Raw genomic sequence first — 20,467 nt, 5'->3', positions numbered from 1 at the left:
GAGGACTGTAATCTTTCCACTATCCAATGCAGAGAGAATGTCATTAACTACTTTTAAAAGAGTAGTTTCAGTACTGTGGCAAGGGCGATATGCAGATTGTACATTGCTAAAAAGACTGTTTGAATTTAGATACAAGCTGGGATAGAACAACTTTTTCTAAGATTTAGACATATTAAAACAGAAAATCTAGATTTCTAGGCGTATTATCATTATATAAAGCAAAGCTTTTTTCTCTTTCACAAATTCATACGTTTATTATAATTATTAGCAGAAACAGGATACATTATATGAAATGAGGCAATGCTATTTACGTCACGGGTGTGATCACTGTGTCTTTGTGTCTAAGTTCAGTGGACATTTCATTTCACGTTGCTGGGCCCTGGTTTGCAAACGAACGCTGTCCATATGACTTTGTTTTCATAGTTAATTCCAAAGTTTTATTTTTCTTTCTAATTATATATATTTCGAATCGTAAATCTATTGCTCCCCTATGACATACAGGATAAAGAAGTATAACGGTACCAATTGTACAACCCCAGGTGGGCGGGGTTTAGGTGTATGAACATTATATTTATAAATAAATAACAAAACTAACTGTGATTGGTGCATTATGTAAGAATTGTACTTTCTGTTAGACTTAAAAACGTCGAACCTCTTAGCAACATGTGAGATTATGTTAATTCATATCTAGATCATATTTTGTATTTGTTATTACTTTTTTTTAAAGTGTAGTACACATGGCTGAAATTGTCTGTTGTGACTAGATAACTCTTACCCCGTCTGGTTCCAGCAGAGTTATCTCTCTTAAATGCAATGGAGTACTTGGCTTTATCCTTGTCAAATTGACAATCTAACATTGATCTTTATGACAGTTTGCGACATGCATGCTGAGGTAGGATAGAAAGTATCTTTATTTCATAAAACATTAGCATTGAGGTCTATCGAAAAACAATTGGTACCGAGATACCAAGAAAACGACACTCAACATCTAACAATCCATGCCGAAGTATTTCGAGTAGGTGACTTAGACTGGTCTATACACAAAATGGGATTACTATCAGAAGGATGAAGGCACCAGTCTGTTGCAATACGTCATTTTCATGTCACATGATGGATCGCCATTGCTTGTAAGAGGGTGTCGATCGGGTCTTCAGTTCAAAACTTCATTTGTATAGTATTGGAATCCGTATAACAGCAAACATACGATACAGGTAAATATATTATAATAATATATCATCTTTATTAACATATATCTCTTTTGACGGACTTTGATGGCAGAAACCTGTTTAAGTTGAGCTTGAAATAGACGAGGCGTTAATACTTAAATTTTGCTGCTGTAATTTAAAATCAGCTGTTGTTTCAATAAAGGGTCAAAACGAAAGTATCGGGATGTAACAAGAAATAAACCTATCTTTTTCAGTTTAAGATAAAAATTCACCTTTGTTGGCCAAGCGGAAGCAATGTTAGATATAGAGTTAATCCCCTTTGTTTCAAGGATACTATTATTACAGTCGTGTAGCATCTATTGATAAAACTGGCGACACCCATGACACGTGAATTTCAGTTCAAAGGTATCTACATAAGACAGACACAAGTGTATCCACTAAGATTAGGTTGTAGTACATTGTATATCAACTAGAACTAAATTTATAAAACATTCGACAAAATAGGAATATTTTACTTCACAATTTAGCCAATATTGTTCACAGTGTTGACACCAACAAAAATAACAAAGCAACATGTTAAGCCAGCAAAACAAAATGTTAAGTGATCAACATCAAAACCCAGGTCGTTGTTACAAGGACTTAATCCCGCCGCAATGTAAACAGTATCATGAAAACAAAATTATTTTTGTGTGTTCAAGAAATGGGGTATTGGAAGAGATTGTCAATTCAAATTCAGATCAACACCATCAATGACTGTTTACTACTGGTCTGGAACATGGACTTTTTGTAATCCACTATGAATGTACTGTAGTCCCATAAATCGAATGGTCAGTTCCTTACAGTACACACACACACACTCAGAATCAAACTAGTTCAGTGTTGTGGGGCCTGTCAGAGCGTGTTTGTTTTGGGTTTTATTTTAAACTTCAGGCACCCAAACATGCTTCATGAAATACATGGTTTTCATTTGTAAAAAAAAACAACTAAATTATATTAGTTGATGGAAGTTATATTGAGATTGCAGAAACAAGTCCTTGCAGGAAAGAAAATAACATCCCCTGGATTGAATAGTCATTACTTAGAGATAGATAAATTGTTTTATCAGCATTCAAGGGACATGTAAGTTAAAGAATATGCCACTGTGCACTTGTCTAAGGAAGTTAACAGTGCATATGTTATTGAACTTTGTTTAAGGCACACTGCTATGATCTTTTGCATTTACTTATAAAATGGTTATCCTTCATGAAAGTTGTAGTTAAAATAATAGGATATGTTAGTGAATGCACATTATGACTGGTGATATCTGTCTGAGCTTCACACATATTACAAAATACTTAACAAAATGAAAACAGAAAGTGGGATACTATAACAGGACTTGTTTTTTTGGAGATCTGTTTAATCTCAGCCACATCACTGCTTCATTTTAAGATTTTTAAATCCCTTATAAGTGAGTCCCTGGGTGTCATTGTGGTCTAAAGCACTCGCCTTTACTGACCATTGCCATCAAACCTCAGTCCACATCAGTTTGAGTCTGAGACTCAACCAATGTGGGTATGTGAGAAAGCTTGCCAGTAGCCACCCATGGGTCATTGGTTCTTACCAGGGCTTTCTCAAGTTCTTCCCACACCAGTTATACTGGTGCCATGTATAACCTATTATGTACTGAAAAATGGCATTAACCCCAAAATAACAATTCCATAGAATTCATCATTATGTATTTTTTTTCCTTTCGTCTTGCAGAGTTTTATTGAAGTGTTTCTTTACATTTTAAACTTATTTGTTTTGTCCACCCAAATAGGAAGGGTATAATTTTTTTAAACAGTGAAATCATGCCATAGCATGATTTCTAACAGCACAGATTTGGATATAACAATTGTGGCATGGTCCCTGAAATTATAAGTACAAAAAAAAAATATTTTTTCAAAGCAAATAAAATCCTGTGTATCAAGTTCATTGTCATTTTCTGAAAGAGATCATATACAAATTCAAATTTAACATGATTGTGGTGTGGCTGCCGGAATTTTGCAAAGTTTTACCAATTTCTTGATGTTTTGTGCCACAACAGACATAAGTTTGATTGGATTATTTGGCATGATATGATGTATTCTTGAAGAAATTTGCCTTATTATTGCCTCTTTCTTTTTTGAATAAAGTTGTTAAACATTTCCATTGTGAATGTTCATTTCTGATGCGGCAGTTTATTTTTTTTAAAGCTGTCAGCTCATAAGTGTTTATCTTATTAATATTGATCAAGAACAAAAAATCCATTATAGACTAGTTGCTGATTTCTGAAATTTTATAGGTCATACATAAAGAGTCATATTGTGGTTTGTAAACCAGACTAAAGTACATGCAGTTTGTCCAGCATTATGAACAACTATCTTGAGAACAGATACAGACACCACCGACCTTTTTGTAATAACTTGTAACAACGATTACTTGAATAATAAAGACTCTTCTGATCAAACACAAACATAAAAAGTTAAGGAAGGGAGTCTAGAAAACTGGTTTGACAGGTCAACCATATTGACAATTTTGATGTGTGATAGTACAACAGGCTCGAACACCTGGTTCCAGTATGGGAAAATATTTGGTTTACTCTGGCCTTATCCTTCATCTTGCCTAGACCAGGAATATATGCTGAACGAATTGATTCACTTTCAGATATTTGAAAGCTGCATTTTCATTGGCTAATTCAAAGGTTACCAGAACATGACCCATAGGTGGTCGTGGTCAGATCTTTACATAGGACAGCAGAGATCTGATTTTAATCAGATTGGCAAAATTAGGGTATTATAAAGGACAAGGAGAGAATTAAAACAATTGACTATAATAATACATGTACATGTGAACTTGAGATATATATGTTAACGATAGAAGTATATCTTAATTGCCATGTAATTTTTTCAGATGAATGCATACAATATTTTAACAAGAACTAAAGAATATAATATACAGTGCTTGTGGTTATTTTTCTTTAAATAGTGCTACATTTGACCTTGTGCATGTTTTTTTTTACAAACAAGTGATGAGAGACAACCTGTCTTGAGAGACCATTTTTGTTGACAGATGAGAAATCGCGTATGTCAGGTTTGTTAGCCCAAACATTCTTTTTGGTTATATCAGCATTGTAAATAGAACCTTCCACAGACAATCTTAAAATTTCTTGATTTTTTTTGTTTTATAAACCAGTATGAATCAGCTTTGATAGTCGACTTGGAATAAAGATTTATAACATATATTAAAAATATTCAGAGAAATTTTGATTTTTTCCTGACATTGAATTTAACCATTACATTTTTCATTACAGAACCATTGTAACAGACACCCACTATGGCCTCAAGAAAGAAAGTTCTTTTGAAAGTCATTATCCTTGGTGACAGTGGGTTAGTAGATTTGTTATTTATAATAAATTTTTTTTTAAAATATGAAACTACAGTTTAATGTAAGGTAGAAGCATGAAACTACAGTTTAATGTAAGGTAGAAGCAACCGTTATATATATATGAGCCAGTTTATGGGAAAATCTGTCTTGCATGATGTCATTTTGACAAGAAAAAGACCTTGACATTATGTTAAAGTTCTCAGCATGATTTTTTGTGAGCACCTGATACTTTTAAGTATAGATAATAATGAAGTGTTGAATACTTTTGTACTATATCAGTTACTGTGATGTATGGAGATAATCAGGGCTTGAGAAGGTACTCACTTTGTGGATGGCTTGCACTTCAGATTAGGAAGAAAGCCTGTATATTTACTTTTAGAGGTCATTGTCACTGCAACTGAAATAGTTGTTGCATAACAAATTTAATTCTTAGAAACATACTAGACATGGGGTCCATTACAGGTGCTGGATTACAATTACAGTGACCAGTTGTTTGGCACTGATCATTATGATTATACTTTATTTGGAAACCATGATTATGATTAGTTTGTATTAGCTTATTTCTTCTGTTGTGGGCAAATATTATACATTGTAGAACCAAAAAACAAACAATTTTAATTTTATGTTAATTTACAAGTATTTACATTCAGATTAATGTGCCAAATGCTTAGCACTGTTTACATCACATTCACACCAACAAAGTAAAGTACTTGGCTTCTGTAATCATTTTGTGAAATCAGCCATAACGAGGTTGATAGATCAAACATTCATTTGAAAAGTCTACTTCTCATCAGACATATAGCTGATGAAAGAGTTGTTAATTGAATATTAATTTTTGAATTGACATATTGTCACCAAATACTATAAGACAACATATTTTTAGAAAAATTAGCCTGTATATAAGCCACCTAAAATTGTCCATTTCTTATTGTATTAGTTGGCATCCATGGTCTTTTTCTTATGGAAATTTTTATTATTCTTACGGATATTAAGGATATAATTAGTAATTTTTTGGTGGTACTCTGTAATCATGCTTATGTTATGTGATTACACTGCCAGCGCAGGATGATTACAGTTATAGAGCTGATGAAATCTATGGTTACATTTATAGATCACAATGTAATTGATTACAATCAATTACTGTAAAGGTCATAATTGGTATCATGCCTGTCACATACCTTGACTAAAATTTGTGGAGTGGTTGCATTTTAGGTATGGAAGAGGTCTATTGATTTGGTGGTTAGGGGTCAATGTTATTTCTAACACAGACTAGAAGAGCATATGGGATGGTCCTGTGTATGTCATGTGTCTGTTCTTTAGCAATGGTTTGTTATTGCTATTTGTTCTAAAGTATTTCAAGGTATAGAATGAAACTTTATACCTGCATGTTTATCACATGACCTAGTTGGTCATAAATGAATATGGGGCTGCTCAGATATCCAATATCACCACAGCAGCCATGTTATAAATATTATCACTGCTTCAGAAGAATGGCTGGTCATATCAAGATTGGGTTTTCCCAAAAATAAATTGGTATTATGCCTATGGTACCAGTCTGACTTCCAACAAAGCCACCACAGCAGCCGTCTTCACAAATTTTGTATTGCTCCAGCATGTGTGTTACATCAACAAGAGATTTTCACAGAAAATATTCTTATGAAGTCTATTTTGTCCAGAATAAAAATTATGCTGATCTGAAGTTAAAAAAATGGCCTCTTATGGTGATCTTGAAAATTTTGTTTTCTCATCTAAACCGAAAGTCATATTGGTATGGGTATTTTCACCAGGTCACTACTAGTGATGCCTAGTTAGTATTAAATGAAAATGGTGCCAGCCTAATATGGTTGCATCGATGGCCAGCTTGAAAATCTTGTCAATACCTAAATGAATGAATGGTCATATGAGCATGAGGTTTTCATAAAACGTCTTAGAAAAGTTTTGCTGATCTAAATTAAAATGGTGCTGATCTGAAGTGTATGGTGTCCATCTTGAAAATCATGTTTTGGCTTTTTAGCAGAAGGCCATTTTGATATAGATTTTTTTCAGAAGTGGTCTTATAATGATGATTTGGTTCTAAATTAAAATGAAAATGACTAAACATGAATATAGCCACCATAGTTGCTGTCTTAAAAATATTATTACCTCTTCTCCATAATTGGTGGCAATATCAACATGGAGTTTTCACTTATAGACTTCTTATTATACGTAGTTAGTCCAGGATGCTAAAATGATTGTATAAAAAATCTTGTCTCTATTCACCTTGAATTGATTGATGATCATTATTACCTGGGATTTTCATAAAAGAAACTTTCAATGACATCTACTTTTTCAGAATAAAACTGGTGCCTATCTGGCATTCTTTATGTGTACTACAGGATCTAACTTAAAAATGTTTTAAGAAACTTAAGTATTGTGCATTTAATCCCAGATGATCCTAAAAGTTCTGTCACAAGACCTAAAGTATAGTGTGTTCCAAATGAATTCCAGTAGTGATTGTGCTGATTTGCTAATATTCCAAGTCTTGATGTATCACAGTGATATAATACTTAAGGTCCTTTAATGATTTCACAATAATCCCAAAATAGATCAGTCCACAATATCAGTGAACACTTTGTAGTTCTAATCTTTTTAATAAATTATTCCACTCGAATTATATCTGAACACAACAGTTATTCTAGAATCTGAATACAATGTTGGAATGTACAGTTTTGATGACGTCAACTTTATGTAAAGATCTTAAGATGCAGTAGGGTGACCAGGTTGTGGGTCAAAAGTTTTCTTTCAGAACCATCAACATTTCTATTTTAAAAACCAAGACTATGAATTCACAACATCACTATACAACTGTTTATAATTTACAAAGAAGACAAGAAGCAGTCACACCATCTAGAACCTTTTAAAGTCAAAATGTCATGTCAGCATGTTTACATTATCTTGAAGTACAATCTTCCATCATCTACAAAAGTTAGCTATGTAGTATGTTGTTTACAAAAGACCCATGCCATCTACAATCATGGACACAAGTTAAAGCAATATTGATGTACATAACATGGGTTATCTCGCACTTTCAAAGTGTTTAATGTACAGCATGCTCCTTTGCCAATCATATAACTTATCTTTCAGCTGATTACATTCATTAAATAAAATATATTTTCAGTCTGTCTCTAAATTAAGTCCATGCTGTGTTCAGATTCTAAATTTGCAGAATATCATAAAAATTAATCTGGTTTAACTTGCTTTTTTACAAAACATTTCTCAGATCTCTTACTCATGGAATTAATCTGCCAACATTCTGACATCAGATGTAAATTTTACTGCTGTCTCAAATAAATCATACCATTTGATTTGTGATCCCTCCCAGGACTAAAAGAAATATAGAAATTCTTGATTTAGGAATAAAACATCTAGAATACTTTCAGATTGCATTGAAATGATTAAAATTTGGTGATGAAGATGATAATTATGATATTGATAAACAGATTTTTAGCGGTAATAAAACTGTTTTTTATGTCATAAAGATGACACATTGTGATAGAATGTGATGGAGAAAGCAGCCAGTCATGTTAATGTCATATGGCTGAATTCAGCTGGCAAAAAATCTAATAATAACAGTTACTCATGGGAGGGTTCAAGTGGTCTGAAGTGCTCCCACATACTGCCATCACATCTCTGCATGGGAACGAGTCACTGGCACTTCTAGTGTGGGTATGTGAGAAAGCTTGCCATTAGCTTCCTGTGCGCCGTGGTTCTTACCTGGGATTTCCTCCACAAATTATACAGGCACCCTCTTTAGCCTATTGTGTGCTAAAAAATGGTGTTGAAATTCAAACATCATGGAATATCCCTCGGTACATTATCTCATAACCATTTATTTGAATCCTTGTACAAATGTGATTAAAGATAACTAGAGAAGTAATTAAGTGTAAGATATGTCCTCAGAAAACTTGAAATAACAGAAAAAGACTAGCTGTAACATATTTTATTTATTTTTTCATTATTTTTATTCTACATTTTTTTAGAGTTTGTTTTGACAAATATACTTTGTGATTATTGATTTACTATGCCACCTCATTTTTTGCTTATTTCATTTTTTTATGAACTTATGTTATTGGATATTGAATATTAATTGTTTAGATATTGTAATGAACATAATATTTTCTCTATGAAAGTCATTAAAAAAATGTCCCGTGTTGCATTTCTCTGCCAGAAGCTAGTTTGTTTCCTATGCACTGGTATTTATGTGTTTATAAATCTAGTGAAGCAAATTTGTATGATACTTGACATTATTAAGCAAGCTTGTTTGATACTTGCGACTGGTACAGAAAGGAATGTTTGGGTGTAAAACTTTTTTTATATATTTTCAGTGTTGGAAAGACATCTTTGATGAACCAATATGTGAACAAAAAGTTCAGTAATCAGTATAAAGCAACAATAGGAGCAGATTTCCTCACAAAAGAAGTTATGGTAGATGACAGACTGGTTACAATGCAGGTATGGTGCTTATTGGACTTTCATGTTAAGCATGAGCAGGAAAATGCAGCATAGTTTATACAATTTTTAATTTTCCACACTTTACAGTGTCTTATGTTAGGTGTTTAGGCTCAAATAAGCATTAACACAAGAAAGAGTGAAAAGAACAAGCTTTGGAAAATGTAATAAATTAATTATTTCTCTGGAAAACATACTATAAAAATGAAAAAATAAGAAGTTAGTTTTAAAAATCAAATCCAAGAATAATCCACAAATAAAATTTTAGAAGTCCTAATAATAAAATGTTCTAATGATTTCGAGTTTGAGTCCTGACAAAGAATCCAAGATGGAAGGCGATGATGTAAGATGTGTCCTGTACTGTGTTGAAGTCTACAGTTCCTTGCAGAAACAAAAGAAATGATATGGTGTTTGAAATAATGAAATAACTTTGTTCAAGAATTCTGCATGAGCACTCAAAATATTTCCAGAGAAAAAAGAATTGATCCTTTAGATTCCCAAAATGACAAAACAAAAGAAACACCTTTACCTACCAGTATTAAGAAGCCCAATTGAGATCTTTCTCTATCTCTCTCTATAAGCAGTGGTTTAAAACTTAAATATTGCACAAAACAGATGCCTGGATAAGGGCCATGTGATCATGTTCACATCACATACTCTCAGCATGGCCCTGACAAGAACCAATCATTTTACTCAAAGAATAAAATAAATAAAAGTTGTTTACTTCAATAAAACTATTTACAAGCCTAGGGTCATGTAATCAATACAGCCTTGATCTCACTCTTATTATTCCCACAATAAAAATAAATTTAAAAAAACCTACTCATATGACTAACTAATTTGAATTAAGGTTGAGAACCAGGTCAATGTGTTTACAAAATGAACAGTCAAGGACAAACTGTTTTCTTGAAAAGTATCATGTTCATAGTAAATATAACTACAATATTTTGACAACTAATGAAATTAAAATATAAAAAGATTTTTAAAACTTACAAACAGTTAAATCAGATAAAAATTAAATCAGATATACGTAGCAAGTGGTGTACTCAATCCCTTCTACTCTCACTCCAAGATAACACTCTGCATTGTAGAGATAAATACATACAATTGCCATCATGCCTTGGCAGACATGTTAATGGCAACTTCACTGTGGATAGACTGGTCAACATTACTGATTGTCATTTTAACAGTCTTTGAATGAAGACCACCCAGGGAGAGTTGGAGGCATCACGAGTGATTTACAGTTGGATATCGTTGAAAATCTGTCATCTTTATTTCAGTCATATGTTAAACAATGAAAGGCTAAGTTCAAAAGTCTTGTATTTGGTGGTCCCCCTCTTATATGCCCACCCCTCCTGTACCATTATAAGATTGGTGGCCTTTCCAGAAGGGAACTGTATTTGTGATAAGCAGATGTATATGTTTTATTATTAATTCAAGTGGATATACATTAATAGTTCTTGATTCTTAGAGATGAAATGTATGTGGGATATTGTTGGCATAGGCTTTGCAGAACTGTTACAAATGCCATTTAAATCTTGATGCAAACACTGCTTGACTTTTAGAATTTTTCTTTTTCCTTTACTCCAGTTTTCCATTGCTACAAAACATCTGTATTTGTTACTGTGTTGGAGGTTTTTAGTTTTTCCAACATAATTTTTTTTTTTACAAGAACTCTTGAACTCTTCCCCCATTATCATTGAGTCGAACAGCTTTTACTTTTTTTATCTTCTGAAGTAATAATTATCCATTTGCACAGTGACTTTACAGATTTTGGATCATATATTCCTATGTTGCTAATTGTACTGCAATTTAACTGTACAGATTAAAAATTTATGCAGTAGACGAAATGCCTTGTTTACATAGGAAGTATATGTACAGTCATGATTTTTCATCCTTCACCTGGTACCTTGTTTTGTTCAAGGCTTCTTATTGTGTCAGTCCACAAAAGCTGTTTTTTTACCTATGTTGACTGTTATGATTTTGACAATTATCTTCAGTCATCATTTTTGAAGAAACAAGCATGACAGATTTGTGAAGTCCTAAACTCAATCACCACATTGTTGAGCCCATTTTCTGAAGTGTCAGCATTTGCAGATAATGATATAATATTAACCACAGTGGTACATGTTACCATGTACTTTAACCAAGATTTCTTTATAAAAACATCCTGACATCAGGCATATGGACATATGTAGAGATTATTGGATTACTTACCTTGCTGCCAAATATTGGTTTTGAACACAGATAAAGTGTGTCTGCTTGTGAGGGTAAATTAAATGTGACATTTTTGGCCAGAAATGCTTGCCATTAAAGAGGGGTGGCCACCCAAGCATGTCACTTTTGTACAAAGGTTGTCGGTGCTGAAAAGAAAACTGATGATGTAGAGAGTGTGGCCTATGGAGAGGTATTTATGAGGAGGGCCACTATATTCAGTACATGTATATTTAGAAAAGATTGAATGACTTCTTTTGATATACTTTTATGTTTTAATGTTATTCAGAGAAACTTATGCATTGACTTGACAAGAGGCACACTTGCTTGAGCTTCACTAGAACATCATAAATTTATCCTATTGTTACAAATGAAAGATAGTCCTCTGAGATATGGACAGGTAAATTCCAAATGACAGATGCTTCTGTTAAAAACATAAACACTGGATTTTCATTGAAATGCAAACCACTTAAGCAGTCATGAGGCTGAATATACACAATTTTGAACTAGTTCAGTTCTGATTAGGTATTTTAAGTGACTGAACATTCAATTTATGGGACTATAATGTTCTTTCTGACCTGTTTTTTCTTTCAGTATAAGATAAATTTGTTTTGAGTAAAATAGGCGATGGTATAATATCTTTTATGCTACAAATCAGAGTAAGACAGTTGTTTTAAAGCATACAACTCCTTCCCTCCTTTAGAAAATTAAAATGGCCTCTCCATAAAAAACTTGTTCAGTGGGTATTTTACAGAAACCAAAGAGTGGCCCTTGTGAACAGTGTTTCAAAATATTGACAAGGATTAGCATCGAAAGATGTGTTTCTGATATATGAAGCCAGTTGACTTAGCATATGTGTACTTCACAGCCACAATTATGGTCCTGCCATTATCAATGGAAAATGGATAATTACTCATAATTGATCAAGTAGAACACTGGCAACTATTTTTCCTTTATTTATGTTCCAGTGCCACTTGTTTTCCCACTATCAAGGCATTTGGGCAGCTGTCAGGTCATAAAAAACTGTTTTAAAAAAAGTTAAGAAACAGCTGCCTTAATTTGTAATCTGTGTAAGTAGTTTTAATGGCTAATTAACTCATAGAATACAGTGCAGTTTTATTAAATCATAAAAGAAATGCAAGGAACAGAATTTTTCTGTTTGATCTTTCTACCTGGGTGTGTGTGCGGGGGGGTATATTTTTTATATCTGGATCACTTTACACTTATAATATGTTTTGATTTCAACAGTATCTATTGTTCCAATATATAGTACCCACCTTTGGAATTCGTTGTTTTCAATCTAGTACATTAAGTTCCTGGCAGAGTATGCTGTACTTGGCCTATGTGATCATTAATGTTAAAATGCATGGGAGTATTATGTTTATCCCAGTTCAGGTGTGTTTATTATGTTCCACAGTTGAATTGAAAACAGCAGGAATTAATTGTGATACAAAGTTGGTCTGCATAAAGGAAGATAAATGATCAGGTGCTGTATGTCTAACAAAAGACTGCATTACATCTTTTCTATTTAAACAGCTTTCATTATTTTAAGATATCCCCCTTCCTGATTAATAAATAATCTTTACTTAGGTGATCTGTCTGACCCAAGGAGTGGAAGAAGGTAAAGAATCAGTCAGTGGAATAGCCACACAGAATGATTCAGCAAAATGCTCATGCAAATTTAATAAACTGTTCTCAGTTTACATTGTTTACTGTAAATGTGATGGCAAAGAAAACAAATCTACAGAAGATCTGCTGTTGTGCTTTTAGGTTATCAGTTCACATATGAAATTAACTTGTCAGTGGCAAAGAAACATACTCTTGATGACTTTCATTTTGCTTGGTTATTGGTTTGCTCTTTATCTTCAAAAACAGCATGGGGTTTTCAGTACTGGATGGTCATAACAGCTTGGGATTTTCAGTAATGGATGGTCATAACAGCTTGAGGTTTTCGGTACTGGAAGGTCATAACAGCTTGAGGTTTCAGTACTGGACGGTCATAAAAGCATAGGGTTTTCAGTACTGGATGATCATACCAGCATGGGGTTTTCAGTACTGGATGGTCATAACAGCGTGCGGTTTTCAGTACTGGATGGTCATAACAGCTTGGGATTTTCAGTACTGGATGGTCATAACAGCATGGGGTTTTCATTAAAAATACTGTTATGAGGTCTAGCTGGTCCTAAATGAAAATGGTTCTGATCAGGCACCTGTTAAGGTTACATTGGCAGCCATCTTAAAACTCTCATTAACACATCTCCACTTGAGCAGAAAGTCATATTGACCTGGGGTTTTCACTAGAAGACTTTTTAATGATGTATACTTGGTCTCTAATAAAAAATGGTGCCGATTTGATGTCTAATATGGCCACTTATCAGCCAACTTGAAAATCTGTTATTGCTGCTCCTCTTAATGGAAAGTCACATCTTGACAATATTATTTCTATTTGTCTCCAAATGGATGGCTATTATCAAACATATTTATTTCACCTATAGATGACTTATGTCTAATACGACTGCCACAATGACTCTCACAAGAAGTCCTCTAATGGTGTTTACCTCGTCCTGAATGAAAATGGTACCAAGCTGATATCTGGCATGTACACTGTAGCTAATTTGACAGTTTTGTTACGAATGGAGAATATCACAGATGGTTTCAACTCTCGACAATAATAGGAGGAATGGGTCATATCTTTAATTCCTTAAAATTCTCTTGCCTAGTAGAGCATCAGTCCCTTTGAGGGTAAATGTTTAAAAAATTGCTAGTGATTTTTTTTTGTATTTAAAATATGAAATATCCTAGTGGACATTAAAATATGCCGACTATCACAAGTTGAAAATATTACAACTGTTAAATGCTGAAGTTCAGAGAAATGTTTATTTTTAACCTTGCATAACATAAATTGTGCAGTACAATGTAGAAGGCTTGGTCAGTTTAATACATTTTTGTTTGATTACAATTTGTTCTGTGCACATACATCAGGTGTCACACATGAAATCTTTCTTGTGCTCAAAGTGGCTATTGAACCCACTGACTGAAGAAATGTACAACCCATGTCCATTTTATTGATAGTGGTCATTATCTTTTATTCATGTAAATACAATTGTGGTGTTTTTTCCTTTCTAGATATGGGATACAGCAGGACAAGAGAGGTTTCAGAGTCTAGGGGTGGCATTTTACCGAGGTGCTGACTGCTGTGTACTGGTGTTTGATGTTACAATGCCCAATACATTCAAAAACCTCGACAGCTGGCGAGATGAGTTTCTAATACAAGCCAGTCCACGAGATCCAGAGAACTTTCCTTTTGTTGTGATAGGGAACAAAATTGACTTGGAAAACAGAGCTGTAAGTGTCTCATCAAATGCAATTCCTTTTTGCCAAGTGCTTGTTAGTGGGAGGCAAGATATAGTAGTCATATTTTTGATGCCATAGTCATCAAGAGTTTGCTAAGGTTTTGGTTCCAGTTTTCATCTATATATATTCCCTAAAACCTTGATGAATTATAATTAAGTAAAGCAGTTAATTCACGACAAATATTCACTCACTTTTTTTTAAAATCAGGCCACAGTTAGTTAGAAAATATTTGCTTCAAGGTTTTGGTTAAAGTTTTTAACTCCACTGAGTTTAGACCAGAAGAACTCTTCAGATGGCCTGTCAGTCGTAGTCATTAATTGACATTTGTCCATCCATTATGACAAGTTAGTTATCGCTACTCCCACTAAACTGCCTGCACAAAAACTTGACACAATTTCATTCCAAGGTCTAATTGGAGGATTGCCATACAATTTGACACACATTCATCCCATGGTCTAATTGGTCTTAATTGAAAATAGTGCTGTTCAGACATCCAGTTTGTTTGAAATTAAAATCATGCCAATTTACATCAAGTATGGCTACTGTAGTGGTCATTTTGTAATCTCTTTATTGCTGCTGCAATTTTTCTTTACTTTTTGAATTAAGAATACCATTGAAATTCAAGTTAATTTCATCTTTATTGTAGATATTTAAAATGTATTTTTAGAAGTCTGTCAAATTTGCAAAATTATATTTAATTGGCTGTAATTGTGGTAGCAGAGTTAAAAGTACAAGCAACATCTGTTATCAGTTGGAATGTCCTAAATGATGTTATTTTCAGTGACTGGACCTGATATTTTCTTGATTGTCCTGAATTTTTAGCAGTCTAAACCACCTGAGATACTTTTTGTTTTTCTAGTCATGCCCCTTCTGTGGCTAAAATAATTCCTTCTCTTAGTTTGGTTAATGGAAACAGTTAACACTGATTTGTAGTAAGATTTCCAGGATGTATTTTTTGTTGTTGTTGCAGGTGTCCACTAAACGTGCCCAGGGTTGGTGTCATTCAAAAGGAGATATCCCTTACTTCGAGACCAGTGCAAAAGAGGCAATCAATGTAGAACAAGCTTTCCAAACCGTGGCCAAGAATGCTCTTTCTCAGGAAACAGAAGTTGAATTGTACAATGAATTCCCCGACCAGATCAAGCTTTCTAATGATCAAAACAAACCGAAGGAAGGCTGTGGGTGTTGATGGAATGTAGATAAATTATTCTTGACAAAACTGAACAGAATTCTGGGAATCAGTAGTGCAAGACTTTGTTCATTATTTGAACTTAGTCACTATTTACTCTTATTTTAACTTGAATAGAGAGAGTGATTGCTCCTCACATCTGTTATGCTGAAATGTGTTTGCTGTCTAGTGAATCATATTTTTAAGTTTTAAAGGAATACAGTCAGGAAATAAAACTAAATAAAATACAAGCTAAATTTTTATAAATAAGTTGTCATGGTATTATTAACACTAGCTTGTTCTCTACAATTTGCTTTTAATAAAGAAAACAATGGTGCATTTGCTACACTGAAGAGTTGCAAGAAGCAATTGTAATTCTAGAATGAGGGAACAGTGCTTTGTTATGATGTTAAATCATTACAGTACAAATTCTTAGGCACTTACCTGTTATTTTATAAACTGAAAGCATGGCTCTAGCACTTGATGCCCATTGAAATTAGAAATTCCTACATACAGGGTTCCAGCACCCTCCTGATTTTTATGGAGGTCCTAGAATCCAACTGGGATTTTAATTCAGTGAAAATATTCTGGAAACTTCAAAACTACTTGTCATGAAATGTCCCTGCAATTTGATATTAAAAATCTTAACTAAAAAGTTTCTTAGAGAAAATAAGTTTTGCAACAGTTGTCATATGTTGGTAGCTGTGGTTAATCTGGTAACTAAGAGATATTTGCACATGTGCCTTCACCAAAGTATCAGACTTTAAAAATGTCTTCTGAAAGTTTTCATTTTCTTCATAAAATCTGGAAAACTCCTTGAAAAGCAAAATCATTTTGGTGCAAGAACCCTGTACATTGTCCTGCCATGTATGAAAAGTTTTATATAGATTTCATTCACATGTGGATGGTCAGTAAAAAGAATTCTGAATTTATTAAATGTCAGAGTCCTTCTTTCTAAATGTGATTAATATTGTGGAATGTGTGATGACTTGTCTGTTTAAAGCGTGCATGTCATATCATAGCTTTCCATCCTAGTGTTTTTTATATTGAACTAACATTTTATAAACTGCTCAGCATCAAGAAACAAGGATAGAGAATAATAGTAAGTAAACGATACCATTGAAATGCCAGAAAGACTAGTCATTTCAGCACACTAGCACATTCAAATGGACTTTTTTGTTATCAGTTCTATACATGGTCTCTTTACTATTTTCTTGTTTATAATTTTTGTGGAGTTAAAACAAGTAAATTAACTCTATTAGAAAAAATGTATTTGAATATCAGATTTACTCTTAATATTTCAGTACCTGCGATACTTGATAAACATCTCAATACACTAATCAATATAACAGCAACTTAGAGACCCAAGATAAAGTATTACTAAACTGAAAGTTGATGAGCTGAATTGTGTAGATTTATGTATGCTTGCAGTATCTGTATGTTAGAAGCCAATCATATTTGTATTCATTGCTTTTCATAAAAGAGGAAGAGAAGATGAAGAATGTCTACTGAATGTTGCATTTTTTTAAAAGTAATATGAATGAAGAGTACAAAAATTCTCAACATTGGTGGAAAAATAGATAATGTTATTGATTTTAGGTGGTATATGATATTTGCTACAGTTCCTTAGTATTTCGTATGGCACAGAAGGGCAGAACATGGCAAAGATAGTGCATTTGCCATAGTTGTATGGAGCAAGGCATGTCAGTTGGAAATGAAACAAATTCCTTACATCAGGGACAAAAGAATTAAATATGTGCCTGTTTAACAAAATTCTAGACTTGACCAACTTAGATCCATGATGCACTGACTTTTTAGACTTTGTTGCTTAAAAGTTTTGCTTAAAAATCCCCATGGGGAGTGGGAGTGGGATTTGCCTTTCGGATATGTGAATCTAGTTTTTCAATTTCCTCCTCGTTTGGGGGAGGGGCAGTGTAAGTTTTAATCACATGCATCTGTGTACAAACATGCTTGAACAATGTTTTGTTTTTCCCTTTATGTCACCGTATAAACAAATCAGTTATTTCCAAGCTGTTAGTTTATAATAATTAGGTATGATTTAAGAAGCTTTAAGAAACTGAGGAGATATACCCTATATATTTATGAGGGAGATGTATAATGTAAGTCTTATATACCCACAATCGCTATTATATACCCACAATCAGTCTTTTGGCTGGACCTTTTGTTCAACCAATGCAATAAGCAAACGATCTCCTTGCATTCCATCCTGCTCTTGTAAACTGAGCTGAACTTGCCTATGATAATTATCCAAAATTTATGTTTGTCTAATAATGATTGTAGAGATTGATTTATGGTTTTATTTCTCAGGTGAGACTGAATGACTTTCATTTCAGTTATAATTTTTTTGAAAAAACAAAGTACAGATTCAAGCTTATTACAGGAAACTTTATATTTGAAGGTAATGAAACTATTGCACCTATCATTGGTGATCTTTGTGGTCAGAAATAGATCATACATGTGTAACGATACATATGGAAGTTACTTGTGTACAGGACTAATCAAACTACACCAAACTTGTATCTGGACACTCTTAACATTTTGTACCTGCCACAGCTCCTAGTTTTAATTGTTAGTATTCAACAGTGAATTCTTAGTTCTTGTTTTTACTTTATCACTGTAAAACAAGTTTTAAGCTAGGAGCTGTTCCTTTTAATCATACATAGTACCCAGGGAAGGCAGCTCTTTATAAATATATGACAGGTACTTTTATTTCACAAAGGTCATATTAAAATGAATAGAAAGTTCTGAATTGTATCTCTGGGTGAGTACTCCACTTTGAAAGTGCCTTCCCTGAGTCCCAAGTATGTTTTAATGGAACAGCCCTACCTATTTTTTCATGATTGTGTGAAAAATTAAAATTAACATCATGCAGAAAGATATTGTTTGTCAAAGAACGCAGTATATGGCACTTGTTATTTTGTAAAGAAAGCATACTTATAGTCTAAGTAATTGATACCTATTTATGTTTCTTAAGATGTACAATATTTATGATGCTTATTCATGGAATATCTTTTTTATGTATATAATAAACAACAAGTAGTGTGATACATTTGTTTTCACATATTATTTTTGAAGGTCAGATATGGAGGAAATTATCAACATGTAAATTTTTCATGCTTATTATGGAATACTGTATGCACATTACAAATCCATTTCACTCATAAACTTTATTTGAACCTTTTTTCTGAAAGTTACCATTAAAATCAGTAAAGAACTAGATTGTCCAAACATACCGATATCATTAGCCAGCCATGACTAAGGCTTGGTTTGCTGTTATTTGTCATGTCATTCTGTAAGAAGCCAACTATAAATTAATGTACAGGTGTATTGTTTGTGTTGTTATTTCATGTAAAAATAATTATGGGTTTTGTGGATTTTGTTTTGAGTTATTTTTTGATTTCTCAATTTGATAAGGACAGTTAATATGAGGTTTTCAGGTCTGGAAAGTTTAAACAGAACCCTTGATATTTGACTTTAAACAGAAACCTCCATGTTTGACCTTTGAAAAACAGTTACATATTTTGTTAAATAATAGAGGTCAATGCCCATCTAGACATGCTTTTTAAATGTATTCTATCCAGAATACAGTATGTGGGCAAATTCTTTCTTGTTAATTTTTTAAAATAATATTTCTGATTTTGGCAAATTTGCATGTTTAAATTTTGCAATTTTCCAATATTCCTCAGATGTATTCTGTTTAATTTCTATAATATATAATTTGCAAGTTGTAATAAGGTCATGAAGTTGGTGAAAATGTCTGCAATTACAAACTATTTTGAATTGTAAGAAAGCAGTAGTAAGCAATATTTTTGGTGTCTTGGCTGTTTTCCATGGAACACTTGATTCATACCACAATTTTGCATTGAACATTATTGATTTATACCAGGGTTTCACATGGAACCCTGTTGAATCATATCAGGATTTTACATGGAACACTGCTTATTCATACCAGGATTGCAGATATAACATAAATATCAAAGATACCTTACCATAAATCTAAAATGTCATTCCTACTTTGGCATGCTGGGATGTATTTTATGTCTTGGATACTTTGTCATACTGGATGTGATTTATGTTTTGTATAAAGAATGAGGAAAACAAACGTAGATTAAAGCATATTATATGCTAAACATTGAGGGGTAATCTTGTGCTGTTTTATTCAGCTTTTTGTATGGAAAATTCAGTAAATGTTTTCAGAACTTACAAAGAAATTAATGAGAAAAAAGTAGATGTATCACTTTAATAAAATAAACTTGCTCCAGATTTGTATTGCATTGTTTTATTTCAAAGCTTGTGCATATCTAGACATTTATTCTTTATTTAGACCTGCCAGAAGATAATTATGTAATAGAATTATGTGGTGTTGAGGTTGGATGGAAGTGGTTTTGCTCATCATTGTCAGATCGCTGATAGGAGAAATTGGAAGATTTGTTGTATGCAAGCACATTACATATTTATATCTCTATCATCATATAGGAAGTGGTTTGATTTGATCATGACATTTTGTTTTAGGATGCAATCTTTATGTATAATTCACATGGTTTGGTCACCTGTCCATCCCTCACTGCATTTGTCTATCTGTCCACCTTGATAGGGGTACAATTTTGAGACTGCTTCATCTTAGGATGAAAATGAGAAAACAATGTGCACTAAAAGTGCTTAAAAATTGTGT

The 20,467-nt window shown here is 33.1% G+C and overlaps 1 protein-coding gene across 1 annotated transcript; it reads left to right on the top strand.

Annotated features, from left to right (window-relative positions):
- Window positions 1–1,054: 1,054 nt before the first annotated feature.
- Window positions 1,055–20,064, top strand: LOC149788482 (ras-related protein Rab-7a). Its single transcript, XM_089974469.1, has 5 exons — window positions 1,055–1,211; window positions 4,477–4,552; window positions 8,915–9,041; window positions 14,379–14,597; window positions 15,577–20,064. The coding sequence occupies exons 2-5, from the start codon at window positions 4,500–4,502 to the stop codon at window positions 15,793–15,795; spliced, it is 618 nt and encodes a 205-aa protein (XP_089830595.1). The 5' UTR covers window positions 1,055–1,211; window positions 4,477–4,499; the 3' UTR covers window positions 15,796–20,064.
- The last annotated feature ends 403 nt before the right edge of the window (window positions 20,065–20,467 follow it).

Source organism: Sinohyriopsis cumingii, chromosome 11, assembly GCF_028554795.1.
Source record: "Sinohyriopsis cumingii isolate HCF-2022 chromosome 11, ASM2855479v2, whole genome shotgun sequence".
Classification (NCBI taxonomy): domain Eukaryota; kingdom Metazoa; phylum Mollusca; class Bivalvia; order Unionida; family Unionidae; genus Sinohyriopsis; species Sinohyriopsis cumingii.
The sequence above is the reverse complement of the archived record's forward strand: the minus strand, read 5'-3'. Positions and strand labels throughout refer to the sequence as shown.